Source organism: Sinocyclocheilus rhinocerous, unplaced genomic scaffold, assembly GCF_001515625.1.
Source record: "Sinocyclocheilus rhinocerous isolate Xijiao unplaced genomic scaffold, SAMN03320098_v1.1 scaffold1296, whole genome shotgun sequence".
In the NCBI taxonomy this organism is placed as follows: Eukaryota; Metazoa; Chordata; class Actinopteri; order Cypriniformes; family Cyprinidae; genus Sinocyclocheilus; species Sinocyclocheilus rhinocerous.
The window spans coordinates 82,722-102,356 of NW_015659405.1; the positions used below are offsets into that span (position 1 = coordinate 82,722).

At 36.5% G+C, this 19,635-nt stretch overlaps 2 protein-coding genes and 1 pseudogene across 3 annotated transcripts in view; all 3 read left to right on the forward strand.

The window, feature by feature from the left end:
• The window catches only part of LOC107723856 (small glutamine-rich tetratricopeptide repeat-containing protein alpha-like), an 18,927-nt gene extending 16,372 nt beyond the window's left edge, over positions 1-2,555 (forward strand). For both annotated transcript variants that reach the window (XM_016532583.1, XM_016532584.1), the window contains exons 10-12: positions 337-483; positions 599-721; positions 1,971-2,555. In XM_016532583.1, the coding sequence (XP_016388069.1) occupies positions 337-483; positions 599-710 (259 nt within the window). In that variant the 3' untranslated portion in view covers positions 711-721; positions 1,971-2,555. The remainder of the gene's footprint in view (positions 1-336; positions 484-598; positions 722-1,970) is intronic.
• An 85-nt stretch (positions 2,556-2,640) lies between these two features.
• Positions 2,641-7,253, forward strand: LOC107723858 (zinc transporter ZIP3). Its single transcript, XM_016532585.1, has 3 exons — positions 2,641-2,852; positions 3,386-3,707; positions 6,335-7,253. The coding sequence occupies exons 2-3, from the start codon at positions 3,501-3,503 to the stop codon at positions 7,070-7,072; spliced, it is 945 nt and encodes a 314-aa protein (XP_016388071.1). The 5' UTR covers positions 2,641-2,852; positions 3,386-3,500; the 3' UTR covers positions 7,073-7,253.
• Positions 7,254-11,125: 3,872 nt separating this feature from the next.
• The window catches only part of LOC107723847 (excitatory amino acid transporter 5-like), a 14,288-nt pseudogene continuing 5,778 nt past the window's right edge, over positions 11,126-19,635 (forward strand).

Genomic DNA, 19,635 nt, shown 5'->3' on the forward strand with positions numbered 1-19,635 from the left:
CTCTCTGTTGTCTGTGTTTCTTTGTCTGGACACAGCACTGTTCACACACTGTGTGATATCGGAGCGCTTTAATGAGTACGAGTTCAAGTACAGAAGCGCAGTATCGGGTCTGATACTGATACCATATGTATTTAATAATCAACACTTAAAAAAAAAAAACGAGTTGTACAAACATTTAAATTGCACAGGTTTTATGTCAAGAAATGCTAATTGAACCTCACTGTACCAACGTTTTGATGTTGTGACTTGTGATTTGATGTTGTTTTGATGTTGTGACTTGTGATTTGTGTTAACAATTAGCAGCAGTTTATATCAGTTGTTTCTGTGCCCATGTAGGATGTCAGGTATGATGTCTGGGGCTTACGGTCCTATGGCGGGAGCCACCTCTCCTGGAGCAGGAGCAGCAGCAGCAACAACAACAACAACAGCTGGAGCAGGAGGTGCAGGTGTTGGTGGCAATGACCTCTCCGGCCTCATACAGGCGTAAGTTTTAACATCACTATCCTGTGATTTTCATAGGTTTCTGTTCTACTTCCTAACTGAAAGTTCAAGGTTATATGCAGTGAGGCTGAACTAGTGTTTTTCTGTCACGGGACAGTGGTCAGCAGTTTGCACAGCAAATGCAGCAGCAGAACCCTGAGATTATTGAGCAGCTGAGGAGTCAAATGCGCAGTCGACCTCCCAGTAGTGCTGGCAACGATGAACCCTGACACTCCCTATGGTACCACACATCACTCAATTAAAGTTTTCATCTGAACTAATTGACATTTAAAAGACTGGAACATAGCTTTAGGTTTCAGACTTTAAGGCAAGACACTAGAGGCAAAAACACAGTTTTTTCATGCAATGGTCAATTTTGAGATTTTTGGACTATTTAGCTTTTTTATAGTTGTTGTTTCAGAGTAGTGGAATGAAAACATCCAAAATAGACTTACGTTTTTATTTTATTGCACATTATCTGCTTGAGTGTGTAGATTTAAATTACTATACACATCTTTAAAGGTGCTGTATGTAGGATTGACACCGAGTGGTTGAACTAGGTATTGCAGTCCAAATTCAAAATATTGGAGAGGGTTTTTTTTCACCTGGCCCCTCCTCCTCAGACTTGACGCACATGCAGGTTGCCAGATTGATGACACCAACAGGAACCAGCGAACTTGACGAATGAAATGAAATATGCTGCGTTTTCCGCCAACTGGCAACCCGGGGTGCCGAAATACAATTGGGTAAACTGGCAGTGGGTGGGTTTCACAAACCAAAACAGAGACCGACATTCTGGCCTGGAACGCAGATTTTCAAAGGAGAATAACTGACTAGTATTGTTTTTCAGATAAACAAGTATGTTAACTTAGCATGTTTCTTAAATATCTGCAAACACATTATGGTATTTTTATGCTTTAGTAGAATCAAAAACTTACATACAGCACCTTTAAAGACCATTTTAAAGGCCGTCAGAATGCTCCTCTTCAGTAGCGCTAACGTAAACCGAACTTTGAGTTTTGTTCTTTTCTGTATTCTGAAGGTATTTACAGAAGGGTTTGTTCATGTACTGTTCATGGACTGTTGACAGTATTTTCTCATTTATGTAGTGATGAAAATTCATATCCAAAATCCCCTCTGTAATACGTCAATAAAAGGGTACAATTTTTTGATTTATATTTTGGAAATATATGCAAATGTTTGCATATTTAATTAGACAATGCCGTAGTTGCAAACTTAACATTTTAGAAAACTTGTAAAAAAAATTGTTTGCAATTCTTAATGTAATCAATCAACCTGGAAAGCATGTTAATCTGTTAGTTAATTTTTAAACTTCATTCACTTGGTGTCTTGTCTTAATAAGATGTTTTATAGGTATTTTTAATGTTGTTTTTGAGATTTAGCTTTATAGATGCATTCAAACAACAGCTTATTTTAAACAATATCTGTTTTAAACTAGAACTTAACATTACCTCTCTCATTTTGTGCAGTTTAACCCTTGACCTGGTGGACCTTTGGAAGATGGGCTACTTTTTTATTTTTTAAGATATACCTTGTTCCTTCAACTCCAGGGATGAGACTGTTTATTCATCTATAAAAACTGCATGAGTTCACTGCCCCACATTTCCCTACCGGCTGGAAGAGGTCATCAGTGCACATGCACCCATCATTTTTGGGAACTGGACTCAAACAAATGTCTGATCAAATGAAACATCACACTGGGTTAACATTATATGCTCAAGTAATAATCCATGTTACTGGACAGTGATTAATGAATTGCTGCTACATGGACATAATGCAGATTTGCTGTAACACCTCAGTGATTGACCTGTCCAATGACAAGTCTCTGTCTGAACTGAAAGGGGTTGACATGTGCAAAACTCAACATTGACAATTAAATGTCAGATTTCAAATAGGACTTTTGCAGCTGAAGTTTAATGTTTCACAACCACTTACCATGTTTCAAGCGATGAGATATATCAAAAGTACCATTACTTAACAAATATTGTTCTTAATTTGTTCTGATCATTTTGGATTAAAGGAAATGGATGTTTTTGTCCATTTTGGAGAACTGATGTATGTGTGATGGTATATTTAACGGGACTTGTCATCCGTAAACATCACTGTCTCAAAACCTAGCGAGCTGACTATATAGACAGCAGAAGCAAAGTTTGAAACATTAAAGCTTTTTTGCCACTTTTAGAGGCAGCGAACATTTTGCAATTCATTATCCGAATTTAAAAAGTTTGACGTTCCAAACGCGCCTATGTTGCCTAACAGCGCAAACTAGATAGGCTGCTCACTAGTTATTGAGACAGCCACTGAACAGGTGTCGCAGCTTTCAGCAGCAGGAAGTATCGGCACAAACACGGGTAAAACGCTTCATTTCGTGCATAAGTATATGAATTATTGTCTTATTACATTTCATTGTTTGATGAATCATTTTAAAAGGCGTATTTAAACCAGTAATATAGAATAAACGCTATTATGTGCGTGCAGTATTTGTTAGCTTAGCATTTAAGAGCTATAGTAAACAACTCCAGTTTGAATAGAAATTCGTGGAAAAACAACAGGCTTGCACGTCTTAATATAAAGTGTTTTTGTCGTTAACGGGTTTTTTCTCTCTCAATACATGCACATTATAAAGGCTTTTTTCTACTATGATAGCTAGCAGCTCACCAGAGTTAGCATGCTAATCTGTACACTGACCTCGCCAGTCACCTTACGAACATATAACGCCTCAGAAATGGGTTGTCAGGTGTGAATGTATCTACTGGACATACCTGGCAACAGCTGTCGAACTGATGCTGATTTGAAGTTGCTTAAATTTTGATGTTTCTCTTATATTAATTACGATAATTATGAAACACTGTGCTGTGGACTGACGTTTGTGAATTTTTTCCAGGGATGCTGTCCATGACCTGACCTCAGTCGGCCTTAAGAAGAGTGTCTTTGGCTTCAGTGTTTTATTTCAGATACACATGCTTTGTTGAAGTGGGATCACAGCCCATCTCCTCAGTATGGAGATAGCTGTAGCCAAAATCCTGTGCCTGCTGGGGGTGTTTGCCCTGATGTTGGCGGGCATTCTTATTCCTGTGCGGGTGATGCATATGGAGTATGATAAAGTCACAAGGTATAGAAAAGTGGTTGCTTTAAGCAACTGTTTTGGAGGAGGTGTATTCCTGGCCACCTGCTTCAATGCCCTTCTACCAGCAGTTAGGGAAAAGGTATGTTATCAAGCATGGTTTTGGTTTTGGAAAAAGTTCACTCAAAAATAACATTATTTAATCACCATCAGGTTTTTCCAAAGCCGTATGATATGCTTTCTTTTGTGGAGCAAACGTAGACATTCTGATGAATATCCTGGCTGATTTTCCCCCCATGCAATTACAGTTAATGGGGAGCCTTAAAAAAGGATGCAAAAGCGCTATAAAAGTACGTCTTCTGAGGCATTTGTTATAGCTATATACAATTGATTAATTTTTTAAGATTATAAGCTACAGTCCATATTAATTGTAATTGCATGGATAAAAAAATGACCAGATACATTCTTAAAAATGTTTCCGTTTGTGCTCCATGGAAGAAATAAAGTCATATGGGTTTGAAACAAAATGAGGGTGAGTAAATGATGACATAATTTTCATTTTTGGGTGATCTATCCCTTAAAGGGAAACATCAGCCAAAAATGAACACAAAAGTTAAAATAGGAAGCACACAAATGTTTTATACAAATAATCCATCTCTGAGTCTGTATAGTACCAGTTAGTTGAAGCCCTTATTTGATACTTCAAAAGCATGCAAAGTGAACAAGATGGTAATCCATGCAGTACGATCACAGTTGATGAGTCAGTGTCTTTTGAAGCAAAACAATAGGTGTGTGTGTGAGAGAGAGAGAGAGAAATACTAATATTTTAAACTTTTTAAATTATAAACCATCTCTTCTGGTCAACTGTCTTTTTTCTTTTGAGTTTCAGTAACAGAACAAAGTCAATCTACATTCAGAACTAGAGTAATACCGATACAATAAAATACATAGCTTAAGAATCACAGAAATACATTTAAATATTCACATATTGATACATTCGTAATAGCTTTCTTGTTAAGTGAATGGAGAATACCCTCGATATATATATTTTAGCCTCTTGTTCAGGAATCAAAACAAGGGTTTGGTTTTTACTATACTTACATTTATGTATATGATATTTAGCAAAAAGTAAACTTGCATTTAAACCTTTTTTATATGTAATATAATTTTTTTTGTTTTATTTGAAGTATTAGTAAAACCAAATAAAACATTTTCTAAACACAGAGAAAATGTGAATAATATGGTCAGTGTGGTCAATATTATCAGTTATAAATCTAGTCCAAAGTTTCTTAACACGAGTGCAATGCCAATATAACTGTAACAATGTTTTGGCAAATATATCACAAAAGTAACCATTCAAATCAATATCCTTTTTAAATTTAACAAGGAAATTATTTACTAGGTATTATCTGTGTAAAGTTCCAAAATTAACTTTGTTTTAACAATAAATAATTGTTTGGTCAAGTTCAGATGGCCTTGCAAACTAAATGAAAGCGATGGTTTAAAATAGTATTTTTCTCTCATACACACACACCTACAGTTTTGCTTCTGAAGACATTCAGGGCATCTGAAACCGCATACTGTCTTGAGTAGGTACAACATATGCATTTGAACTTACTTTGTGAATGTTAAAAAATTATGTTCTGTAAAATATGATTTTGGGTGGTATAAATGGAATTTGGATGTAGTATATCCGCCATGCTGTTCATACCTCTGACAAACTTAGGTTTGCAATACATAGATTTACTTGATTATTCATACATATTTATTTTTTTAGAAATATCATGTTAAAATGTGAGCATCAGCCAACAGAGCTTTGATCAAGCATTTAAATGTCATCTTACTAAGACATATTATTGTGAGATATTGACAACTGATATTTATATGCGTTTTACACAAGTAGTCTGCTTTACTGTTTTAAAGATCTCATTGTTTTACATAGGGCTGGACGATATGGCCAAAATTGATATCACGATATATTTCTTAATTTCGGTCGATATGATATAATATCGATATGAACACTATTTATCTGAAATAGAAATCTTTTTTAACATTATAAATGCCTTTATCATCACTTTTGATCAATTTTAAGCATCCTTGCTAAATAAAAGTATAATTTCTATAATTTCTTTCCCTGCAGTGCTCATGTTTATTCAACGAAGTCAAGCGGCACAAATAAATAAATGTATGGGAAACACTGGTAATGTATATCGAAATATCGGAAATGTGTTTAAAAATCATATCACCGTTATTGAAAAAAATTATATCGCGATACATATTGATATAGAATTATTGTCCAGCCCTAGTTTTACATTACAAGCTATTAGAATTTCATACTTTTGTTCATATAAATATCAGCAACTGCATCAGATTGAATATTTTTCCTCAGTTTGAGCCTCTGAATAAAATTGAGGTGTTTTTTTTTAGGTGTTCTTGAAAATGAGATCCATATTCTCACTTCATCATACTATATGCGCAATAAAAGCCTCATTTATCGAATATGATACTCAACAAGAAAGTTTTTTTTTTTTTTTAGATTTTGTCTCAAGGTTAAATAAATTGTTCCCTTTAAAAAAAAAAAAAAAAAAGATCTTTTGGACTATTGTTTTTAATAATAGTCCTGCAGTCTTTACAGGTTTAAGGATCGTATTTATCTGTTATACTAAACTAAAGTCAGTTATACAACCAGTATTACCATCAGGAAGTTCACTGGGAATCAAATTATAGTTTACAGTCACAGAATCTGACTTCTTACCTTTTTGCTTTCAGGTTGACGACGTCCTGAAAACATTACATATCGCCAATCAGTACCCGCTGGCAGAGACGATGATGATGATTGGGTTTTTCCTCACAGTATTTGTGGAGCAGACCGTGCTCACTTTCCGCAAGGAGAAGCCCTCGTTTATCGACCTGGAGACGTTTAATGCTGGTGGCTCGGCAGCGGGGAGCGACTCCGAGAATGATGCTCCATTCATCGCTCCCGCTCGAGGTTCCAGAGACCACCAGTACCATTCCCATCACCACGGACACTTCAGCCCTTCAGAGCTGATGCACGCTGGGCCATTGAGATTAGCTAGCCTGGTGCTAGCGCTGTCCGCTCACTCTGTTTTTGAGGGTCTCGCTTTGGGCCTTCAGGAAGATGGGGCTAAACTCGGAACCCTCTTCATTGGTGTGGCCATCCACGAGACGCTGGCAGCAGTGGCACTGGGGGTTAATATAGCCAAGGCGGGAATCTCCTTACGGGATGCCTGTAAACTGGCCGTAACAGTGAGCCTAATGATTCCTCTGGGCATCGGGATTGGAATGGGTATTCAGACGGTCCAGCACTTGGCAGAAAGTATTATATCTGTAGTGCTCCAAGGCCTGGCAGCCGGGACGTTCCTCTTCATTACGTTCTTTGAGATCCTCTCACGAGAGCTGGAGGATAAACACGACAGGCTACTGAAGGTGCTGTTTCTTGCACTGGGCTACAGTGTACTTGCAGGGCTCGTCTTCATCAAATGGTAAAAGGGGTTCAAAATGTAAGATTTTCTAAAACTATACTGCTCTTTTAGAGCACCATCTGCCAAACATCGTAACCAAGGGTTTGTGTAAATCTACTGTATAACTTTTGATGTTTTATAGTGCAAGGGTTTTCAATCTTTTTGATGCCAGTAACCCAAAAATATGATTATTTTTATTTTATAAACACACACACACACACACACACACATACTTATATTATGTCATATTATTTTTTAAAAATTTGATTTTCCAAAATTGAATAATTAGCTTTATTATTGTCACTGTACTAAGGCCAAAAATTTAATGTCAAATTATTAAAATATTTACTTTAATTTGTATTTATAAGTTTTGTTTTGTTAGATGTATAAATCTTTAAAATCAAAACAAGATTGGTTTGTTATTCCTTACTGTTTAAAATAGCTGCATCTACAATTTTGATTAATCTCATGAATTACATCTTTGAAAAGCATGAGGAAATTTTTACTCATCCTTTATGTAAATATCATACAGTCAATATATACCAATATTACAATGACTGTTTTGAAGGATTTGCTTATAGAGAATATTAGCTGAATGCACATGTAATAGGATGATTTAGTGAGAACTTTGTGTTGAAATTGGTCAGATATGTTTACATTAAATTGATTATAGTTGAGTGCACAGAATTCAGTCAAACTGCCAGTTGTTTCATTTACTTGACACAACAGTTCCTCTGGTGGTTCTCTATTTGATGTAATCTACTGTTATCATTTTATGCTTAATTCAGATTGTTCATTGTTACATTAAGCTATATTTGATCTATTTTGTCATGATTTTGACTACTAGCCTCAGTTTGAATGTGATGAGGATTTTGCCTCATAAGCACCATGCTAAGCTTCAGAAGTAAATGAAGAGAATTGCTCGGGAAATTAAAACTTGACCTTTATGTATTTGAACAATCTTTGTATCCTTAATTTAGTTTGACATTTTTGTGTACTTTACAGCTTTATGAACCTTTACGGTTACATTGTAAAAACATATCCGTCATATCAGGGGGGGGGATTCTTAATAGTGTTTTCATTGTTTAAGTATTTCTGGGCAGTTTCAACAAATCAAGCAACAGATGTAAAAGAAAACGAAGAAAAAAGTTTTTGGATCTAAGGACTCTTCGCAACCTGAGTTTGTTGCTTTAAGAGAGCAACCATACATTTGTGTTGTTTTCTTTTGTATTTATTAATTCATTCATTCATTTCTAATCATTTGATCACTTTATTATTCCATTTAATTATTAATAATAATGAATGATATATTCTCAATTGATTCATTCATTGATATTGCTTGATTGATTTTGGGTACTGGACAAAACTGGCTATTAACAGGTTTTGGGTACCAGACAAAATGGATATTTTTTTCCAACAGGATCTGGCATCCGGGGTTGGATCCAATATCCCTGATGTGGAGACTCGATGTAAGATTTGTCGGTAGGATGTCAGCACTATCTGTCAATCTGTAGCCATTTCCTGTCTGTGCTCTTTTACATGTGTCAATGAGATTTAGTATTTGAGTGTTGCAAAACTCTCCTTTTTGAAATGCATATGGGATTCTGTGTAATTATTAATCGGCTTTAATTTTTGATTTAATAAAGTGATTCTCTTGGTTGTGTGATTTTTGATTCTCTTCTTTACTGTCTGAATAGGTATAGCCTAGTTGGAAGTGTTCCAGATCACCATGTAACCAGTCTGCTCCTTTAACCTGGAGTGTGCTACAAAGCCCCAATCTGACGCACATAGGTCCTGACCTATCAGACTCATTAACACTGACTGCCTTTTGTCATGACAGGATTATGGCTGATTGGATTACTGTTATATCCAAGGTTTCATTGACTAGCACACTGTCTCCAGAAAACCTGGCCTTGTTTACAATAACAGTTCATTGATAACAAAATATCACATCAAGCCACTTGCAAACAAACAGTATTAAACGATTCTGTTTCATTCCAGAAGGGGTCCAGAATCCCTAGCAATGCCACTGAGAGTAACCACAAACATAGTTCATCACATTACCTATGAAAATGGTCCACTAACGTTTAATCATCAGAACAATATACCAAATATTTTAGCATTATAATGCTTAAACACCATTTATGGAGTCTATTTGAAGATTATGGCGTAGATCTGTAAACTTGCAATTCTGAGAAGTCCAAATTGTGAGATATAAACCCACAATTGCGAGAAAAAAGTCAGAATTGTGAGATTAAAAAGTAGCAATGATCTTTTTTAATTTTTTTATTACATGGAGGAAACAAAAACAGAATTTCAAAATGAAAACAAAAGATTTTGAAATATAAATTCGGAATTGCGAGGAAAAAAGTCTGAATTCTGATTTTTTTTTCGTAGTATTGAGAGTTTTATAACTTTTTTTCTGCAGAATTAATAAAAACCATGTCTGAACAGGGAGATAGGCCTATACAATCTCATTTAATAGCTATATTTCTATTTAATTATTTCCGTAGCAAAATGGACTTCCATACTGAAACAAATCAGAATGAATTTAAATAAATCTTTTTAGTGAACGGATTCAAAGATTCGAGTAACTTTTTATTTATTTTTTTATTTTTTTTATTGAAGATATAACATTCACAGGGGATACAGTCATAGCAATAAATTACATACACAACCAGAATACAAAACAATAAATATATAAAGAATAATAAAAGTGAAATATAAACAGAACAAAAACAAATAAATAAAAAGTTAAACATCTTTTCTTTTTTTTTTAAATAAATAAATCAGAAATAAATTAAAATAAAAAAATTACTTAAATGGAAAATTACACATAAAATGTCAACTTCAAAGAATACACAGGAGGTAACCCTTACATCAAAATAAAGTGTATAAAATCAACGCATGAAAACAAATTAAGTCTTCGGGGAGGAAGAAAAATCAAGTTTTGCACAAAATTCAAGTAAGAGCAAAGAAAACGCGACCTACACCGACGCCATCTTGACGACGCCCCAAGATTCGAGTAACTATCCACCTTATTTTTCCCATAAGAGAGGGTACAGCCATTTGTAAATGTTATGGGTCTGGCCTCCGGTCTCATTCACGTCCAGCTATTTTTAGCTGTACAAAACAGCTCATTTATATTGCAAATTGGTGTGTCTTACCATATTATTTTCATGTATTATCTTAATTATGAACACACTGGTTTGTAGAGCAAACAGTTTTACTGTTTACTGCATGTTGTTTTCTTCTAGTTATTTCCCTACAGGTGCTAATGAACCAGAAGTCTTCCACATTGAAGAATAAGGCGGATATGAAAACTCAAAAGCCTCATCACCACTAATGATCACACATTTAAGAGAATGAATAGTAAATTGTGTGAAAATTAGTTAGAATCTGTTTATGTACACCAGTCGACATCTATTTTTACTCTAGCTCTCGAACAGGAGATCACAGCACTGGCAATGCCAAGGTCATGGGTTCGACTCCCAGGGAATGCATGAACTGATAAAACGTGTACCTTGAATGCAATGTAAGTCAAGGTGTGTGTTAAATGCAAAAATGGAAATGGAAACAGAAAGGCTAAGCACTAGTATGCACTATCAATGGATCACATCGGTTATGGTTAATGCCTACTCAAGTCAAACCTGGGGAATCCCTTGAACCATAAGACAGGCTGTATCAAGAGTACTCAACTTTAATAAACACGACAAATTCACCTGTGCCAACCTATTCTCCAGAGAAAAAATGATTTAATTGAGCCTGTGCTTAAGGGACGCTCTCAATTGTAATGAGCTCATGTGAATGCACGTGCTGACTTTCCTTGTGGCTTTAGAGACAGATCACCTGTCCTCACTATGGATTACGTTCGGGAACAACGCAGTGCATTACTATTTCACCCGTTGCTACAGTAGTAAATACACAAAAAGTGGAGGTTATCTGAAATCACTTCATGCCAAAAACCCAGAAGTGTGGCAGAGCCACTGTCAACAGGGAAGTGTTAGATTTTATTACTCCATCCTAATCCTCTAAGCCTCCTAATTCCCCCCTACCGTGGTCTTGAGATGCTGGATGGATGCATGATGGCTTAGTCCCTCGTTAGAAAAGGTTACGCTTTGCCCTCCTGCGTTACTCGCAGCGACTCGCCATGGAGGAGCTACTGATACCCACAGATGCCGAAGAGGCGCCTCCGGAGCCTGGCATCTTCTTCTCTCCGGCGGGACCGGCTAAAACCCCGCTGGAGAGAATGAAGGACTTCATGGCAAGCACATTCTCGGCCAGCGTCAGAGAGTATGTGAAGGACTACATCAGGCACAACGGGCTGCTGACGCTCTCGGTTCTAGCCGTGATCACAGGATGCGTCCTGGGCTTCACGCTGAGGGGTCTGGACCTCTCCACACAAGTAAGGCTTATTAAACGTGGATTTTAGAGAGATAAATGACTGTGGACATGTTACTGAAAATACACACAATGAAGGAATTATGGAAATGTACACAAGTTGTTGTAGTGATGCATTTTAATAGCCTAGGTCCACATCAAACATATTATCTATTTCTGAAATGGTCAAAATGTTTTGTCATGCTTTTAATCAGTAAAACACAGATTTAGAACATATGTAGAACTAATGTTAATTAGATATTTGTAGACAATAAATGATTCTTAGATGAAGCTCTTATCTTGGAGACGTGTCCTGTCCTGTCTAAAACTTTGGTGTCAAATACTAGCTATAGTCACTTTGTGTCTTCATAAATTGTTATGTAAGATTTATGTTTTGAATATGGCAGTCAGATAGTGGATGGAAAGCGAAGTAAGTCATGCTGTGTGTCAGAGCTCTTCCTATCTATCAGCTTCAACTATTTTATTTCAGTTTTGAACAGTCTCTTAATATAGCATTTGGCAAAAACATACACTGCCGCTCAAAAGTTTGGGATCAGTAGGATTTTTATTGTTTTTTAATGAAGTTTCTTCTGCTCATCAAGGCTGCATTTATTTAATCAAAAATACAGAAAAAACAAGTTTTTTCAAAAGTAATTTTTTTATTTCTTTTTTAAAATAAATTAATATTTTTATTCAGCAAGGATGTGCTAAATTGATACAAAGTGATAGTAAACAATACTTCTATTGTTACAAAAGATTTCTATTTTAAATAAATGCTGTTCTTTTTAACATTTTATTCATCAAAAAATCTAAAGTGTCACAGGTTCCAAAAAAATATTAAGCAGCACAACTGCTTCCATCACTGATTATGAATTAGCATGTTAGAATGACAATATTATTTTATATATAATTATTCTGAAGGATAATAATTTATGCATTTAGCAGACGCTTACAGTGCATTTAGGCTATATATTTTTTACCAGTATGTGTGTTCCCTGGGAATCGAACCCCTGACCTTTTGCCCTGCTAACGCAATGCTCTACCACTGAGCCACAGGAGCACTAGGATCACATTTTCAGCTTTGAAATTCAGCTTTGCATCACATGCATAAATTCTATTTTAAAGTATATTAAGATAGAAAACCGTTATTTTAAATTGCAATAATATTTCACAATATTACAGTTTTTTTTTTGGTGCTTTGATAAAATTAATGCAGCAATAATGAGCAGAAGAAACTTCTTTAAAAAACAATAAAAATCCTACTGATCCCAAACGTTTGAGCGGCAGTGTATATGCCAATTTAAGGAATATTTCCCGTTGTACTGGGTTTTAACTGAAATAAATTGAGATTATTTGTATTTTTTTGTTGTTTAGAAATCACTACTGAACCCAGGTCACGTGATCATAAACCCCAGAATTAGATCTGTACAATGTGTAATTTGTACTATTATAGTGCTGGGATGAGGCATGTAGGTTTGAATGTTAAGATGTACTTAAGGACATCTGTGCTCAGTGATCTAATCCCAGACAGACAGCAGTCCAGCCGAGACAAATGGAGGTTGACGTGAGAGACAGTCTCGCCGCGCGTGACGCCTGACTCTGCTGAACAGCAGAGCAAATGGCAACAGTCAGTCAGGGGAAGTAGCTCAGATGGGCTGCTCTCAGATAGCAAATTCATCCTGCCTTGCTGATAGGCTATATGCAGTTACATTAATGCATTACATTAAGCATCAGTACTATTACTCATACTTAAACATAGCCTAATCATAATTTTAATAACACACTTTTAAGAACAAATCTTAAATTCTGGCATGAGGAGAGGTGTGCTATATTAGGGATTCACCGATGTATCTGCCAATAATTCGGCCGATAAAAGCAATTATCTACTAGTAAGACATTAACGCAATGTCACTTTAAAAACAGCTGCAGGTTCTATTTGACCCTGTGAGAATCACCGGTATCCGGTAGGCCTCACGTGGCCAGGCTTATCGCGGTTTTCCCGTCACCAAACGTTGTTCGCCTCCCATCCAGCCTACTTGCTAAGAGGTTTGTGCTTTGTTACTTCTGATAAGAAACTAACCAATTCTAATGCTAAATTCAAACAATAAATGCAATTTTGACGCATTTAAATGCAGTGTTGGGCAAGTTACTTCCAAAATGTAATACATTATATATTACTAGTTACTGTCTTTTGAAAGTAATTAGTTACATTTGGCGTAACAGATCGCTGTAGCGCCTCAGAAACGCGAGTCATCTCTGCCACTTTAATACAAGTTATAGCACGAAATAAACATGAATGAACATCAGAACAGAAGGTAGGCCTATGTTGAAAGGTACAATACAACTTATCGGAATGTATCATGTCTCAAGTAATCACTCCATCAATGTTTCAACTGCAGAAAGACGTCAATAAAACAGCTTTTGATCTATGTCACTTAACTTTGTATTCACCTTGCAAGTGTTATGTGTTCACAGCTGGTTAGTTAAAAATAAATAAATAAATAAAACACTAGAGAGGGTCTTTTTTACTGTTAATTACATATGAATGTTTAAATCTGTCATAATGACAAATTCTTATGAAAACAACCTTATGTGCAATTGAGTTGTATACAAACATTTCAGTTTTTATTTGAGTACTTGTGATTATAATAATATAAACCTTTAATTTTATAGTAATCTACCAAATGAGAGGGTTTTTTTTCCCCTTAGGAAGAGCAAACAATTGGTATTGACAGTAATACTTTGAAATATGATGGTATTAGTCTACAATTTAAAATAATTGTTTTTCATTTTAATATTTTTTTTAAATGTAATTTGTTCATTTGATGGCAAAGCTGAATTTTCAGCATCATTACTCTAGTCTTAAGTGTCACATGATCCTTCAGAAATTATTCTAAAATGCTGATTTGCTGCTCAAGAAACATTTCTGATTATTATCAATGTTAAACACTACAGTGATACACTACTATTTAGATTTGGTCATAGAATCTAGTGCTCACTGCAGACACAAATGACATCCAGCTCCCCAATGGGTGGAGTTAATCATTCCAAACTTCCATTCCGAACTCCATTATTTTTTGAAAAATATGACAAAATATATCATGTGGTAGTAAAACTGGATGGCATTTCAGCCTGTTACCAACATTAATTCTTTTCTACACTGAAATGTTGAAATTGTGCAAAATTGCTTATAATCTGAAAAGCTCTTTCTCTGTTTTTGTAATCAGGCAAAAATATATTTCTCCTTTCCTGGTGAGCTGCTCATGCGGATACTTAAAATGTTGATTCTTCCCCTAATCACTTCCAGGTGGAGATTTGACTCATTCTCATCTTCATATTTGATACAAACATTTTTGTCTTACATAAAGATTGTGTAAATATCTCCTCATATCAACTCGTACTGTCTGCCTGTAGTTTAATGTCTGGACTGTCGTCTATGGAGTCGAAGGCCTGCTGCAGGATTGGGGTGCTGACAGTCACCTACTACCTTTGGACCACATTCATCGCAGTAGTGGTCGGCATTGTACTCGTTCTTATCATCAAACCTGGCTATGGGACACACACGGAGAGCAGTAGACTGGGAGGTGGACAAGTCATAACGTCTGCAGATGCACTGCTGGATCTGGTCAGGTATGACTGTCCAAAAAAAATTTGTCAAGTAGCAACAACATTCTTGTAGGTCCTGAACTAACATTTATATCAGCCAAGCAGATTTTAGGAGTAGGCCTAGATATGGGGTTAAAGGCTTGGACAACCTCCTAATCAACCTATAGTGTTCTGTTTCAGTACTGCTGATCCAGGAACATGTACTACTTGGAAAATAAAGCCGCGTTTCCACTGCAGGAACTTTCCCCAGGAACTAGGGACTTTGGGCCGGTACTCGTGTGTTTCCACCGCAGGAACCAGTATCTAAATAAAGTTCCGGGTAAAAAATTGCCCCTCAGAAAGTCGGGGGCGGGACTTGAGCGCTGAACATGCTGATTGGTTGAGTTCACACAGCATTGTATTTCAACCACCATTTTCATATATATTTCAAAAATATTACTGTTATTATGTCATGAAATGTAGTTTTAAAAGAATTTAAAAGAATTGTGTAGTTGTTTAAAACTCAAATCTGCGGTTTATTTATAAAAACAGCACCTGTTTGAAAATGTGCTTCGCCGATGGGAGCTCCACGTGATCAGCCGGCGCTCAGTGCTCATGTATCCCGACAAGAGCAGCCTCAACTCGGCTAGTCCTTCTGACATTTGCCGCCATATATATATATATATATGTTTTTTTTTAAATATTACTGTTATTGTGTCATGAAATGTAGTTTTAAAAGTATTTCAGGCGAGAATGTAGTTGTTTAAAACTCAAATCTGCGGTTTATTTATAAAAACAGCGCCTATTTGAAAATGTGCTTCGCCGATTTTGGAGAAGTGAGCTCCACGCGATCAGCCGGCGCTCAGTGCTCATGTATCCCGACGAGAGCAGCCTCAACTCGGCTAGTCCTTCTGACATTTGCCGCTGGCTCTGATGTCTCTGTAGTGGATAAACATAAGATATAATTCGTTTTGGGTAAATCTTAACAGGTAATCTTTGGTCTTTATTCTATTAATTCTAGTAATTTCCGGGTAATTTCGGTGGAAACGCGGCTTAAATGGGAAAGTTCACAAATATGACAGTTCTGTTCTGATATAGTTTCACACCAGTATGACTTTGTTGTGACACAGAAAGAGAAAGTTTTTCCATGCAGTTACTAAGCATGGGGACCGGAGCATTCAGGCTTAAAAAATGACACAAAAAAAGCAGTATTAAAGTATTAAAAAGCATTCATATGAATTATGCTAGTATATCTTCTGTCTTCTGAAGCCATTCAATGGCTTTGTGTGAGGAACCGAATCAAATTCGCACTAGCTTTCCTTAGCATGTTCATGATTTGTGGTTGAATTGTTCTTTGAGTTAGATCTTAAATCGGATGATCCGGTTCACAAAATCAGTCTAAATGAACTTCAGCAGTCTGTTCTTCACACAAAGCTATTGTATTGCTTCAGAAGAATGTATTATAATATGAGTGTGCTATATATAAAAGGAAAATCACGGACCAGTTTTAAGGTGTTTTTACACAGAAGAAAAACAGTTGGAATGGCATTAGGGTGAGTAAATGATGATAGTGTTTTCATTTTTGGGTGAACTTCTCCTTTAATATCAGCATTTTTATTACTAAAATGATAAGCTTTTGAGGTCATTTTCTCCTCATTTTGATAGACATGTTCATAAGTCCCCCAAAAGACATAAAATGTGTCTCTTGGACACTGTAAGTGCCATTCATAGGAAGAGTTGCCCATGTCTGGGGATTTTAGGCCATCCCATACAGTGCAATCCTATTAAAGCAGTGATTAGGGTATTTTTAGTAATCTGCACAAAGGGCCAATTAAGAAGAGCAGGACCCTCCCATTCCCCTCTGCCCATAAACACAGCAAGCTGTTGGTCTTGTGCTGCTATACTTGATAATAGCTGGCCTAAGTGTTCACGTCTCCAGGGTGGACGCCATATCATAAAAGTATAAATGTGGTGTAATATAATATTCATAGAAAAACAGTTAATGAATTGGCATCATATGCTTTAAATATGGCCAGTTGCTCTACACTTTTACACTTATACTTTATTTCCATCCCCAGGAATATGATCCCCTCCAATCTCATTGAAGCCACATTTCAGCAGGTGAGTAAACAGACACCTGTCAGCTGATAAATGAGCTTATAAATGTACTGTGTTTGTACTACCAGCATGAATAATACCTGTCAAATTGTATTGCTCATTTGAAGTATGTTATTTAAATGTGAGTTTGGCAAGCAGTTTTTGAAATTTCTGTATTGCCTCGTTCATGTAGGTTTTGCATGCTCAAAATAGTTACCTGGAGACAATCCCATACATGTTGTTTATTATTCTCAAATAGTGTTAAAATCAAGGCTGGTCCCAGCCAATGCGCATACACAGTCCTAAACATGCATCTCAGGACACTGACTTTGGTTCCATTTGACTTTCTATGGAACCGTCAGTTGTAGTGATCCGATGACTTTACCATCACATTGACAAATGGCTCTTTTATTTAGAAGGCGGGACTTATTCCACCATAGTGCATAAGTGCCCGCCCACTTTTTCAGCAGTATTGGTTCTATATTTTTCCCATGAAGCATTGCAAATTAGTTCAATAAAAAAAAAATATATATATAAAACTATGAATTTAAAGCTGTTGATTGTATCTATAGAACCTATATTTTTAAAAGTTTTTGCCAAATATGCAATATGTACTGTATATATGTATATATTCACACTCACACCCACCCACACACACACACACACACACACACACACACAAATATTTAACTATTCTCATAACGTATGGAGACTTGCGGTGATTCATGGGAGTGGGCAGGGCTAAGGAACTCTTTTGGTGGGCTTTGCTTGCTCTCTAGTTGGTGGAATTTTCTGTACAGCATCATGGGTAATGAAGCTGTAATTCCACTATTAAACATGATTATTGTGAACAATTGCTTTCCCAAAAGCATATGCAATCAATTAATAACCTCAGAGCTCATAACAGGTCTGTTCTTAACAGTGTTGGGGAAAGTTACTTTTAATAGTAATGCATTACAATATTGCGTTACTCCATAAAAAAAAATTTGCATTACTTTTTATGGAAAGTAATGAATTAGGTTACTTTTGCATTACTTTTTGTCACCTGGTCTGGGCTTGCTTATTTGTTTTTTAATAAAAATAAACTGAAAAGTTATATTTTGGGCAACTGTAAAGGCCCTTTTACTCCAAAAGTGAAATTAATAAGTCTCAGGCTGAAGGAAGTGACTCTGTCTCTGCACCTCACTCCCAACTTTGGGGAAGTCGTGGCCTAATGGTTAGAGAGTCGGACTCATAACCCAAAGGTTGCAGGTTCGAGTCTCGTACCGGCAGGGATTGTAGGTGGGGGAGTGAATGTACAGTGCTCTCTCCCACCTTCAATACCACGACTGAGGTGCCCTTGAGCAAGGCACCGAACCCCCAACTGCTCCCCAGGCGCCGCAGCATAAATGGTTGCCCACTGCTCCGGGTGTGTGTTCACGGTGTGTGTGTGTTCACTGCTGTGTGTGTGCACTTTGGATGGGTTAAATGCAGAGCACTAATTCCAAGTACGGGTCACCATACTTGGCCACACGTCACTTCACTTCACTTCAATTTCTCTCAACACCGGGACATGAAAGGTGTCAGTGAATAAATAGGGAAACAAAGTAACTTGTGTTACTTATTTGAAAAAGTAACTCAGATATTCCATTGTAAATTTAAAAGTAATGCGTTGAAAAAAAGTAATCTGATTATGTAACTAACGTTACTTGTAATGCTTTACCCCCAACACTGGTCCTTAAACATTTATCAGTTACTGTTAAAAATCATTATCTCCATGGAGAATTTTTTTTTACTTCCGAAACTCGACTGTTGCACTCTATTGCACTGCACTTTCTCCAATTCATAGTAATGTGAGTAAACCATTTTGTGTATAAATACATGCAGTCCCATAAAATCCATTAGACTTGCATTGTAGGATCAGGATAGAACATTGTTATAACCAGATTTATACAAGCAAAAACCACTCACAATTTCTTAAAGTGCCCCTATTATGCCATTTCCAATATTGCCTTTCATGCAGTGTGTAATGTAGCTGTATGTGAATGTAAACGATCAGCAAAGTTGCAAAGCCGAAAGTGCACGATAAATAAAGTTATTGTCTCCCAAAATAAAGAATCGACTCTCTACAGCCTAAACGAGTCGTTAGTAATTCGAATTCCACTTGGGTAATACATTTGCATAATTCCCACCTATGTTCTACGTTGGCCGACACACAATCTCGGGGAGTTAAAAAAAAATTCTCGGGGAGTTCAACACGGGATTCACTAAACGCTTGCTCTTTAAAGATGGCTCAGTACCCTGATTATTTGGACCAGCTGGCTCCACTGAATTACAAGTATGATAAATAATAGATGTTTATATTTTCTATCGAGCATTCAAAATACGGAACTATGGCAATGGGCATATTGTTTCCGACACATGCTGTACGCTGTAGACCAATCACAACAGACTGGGCCATCTGACCAATCAGAGCAGAGTAGGCTCACGGAAAGGAGGGGTTTAGAGAGACTGAATCTTAGAACTGCGTTGAACGAATCGTTTGAG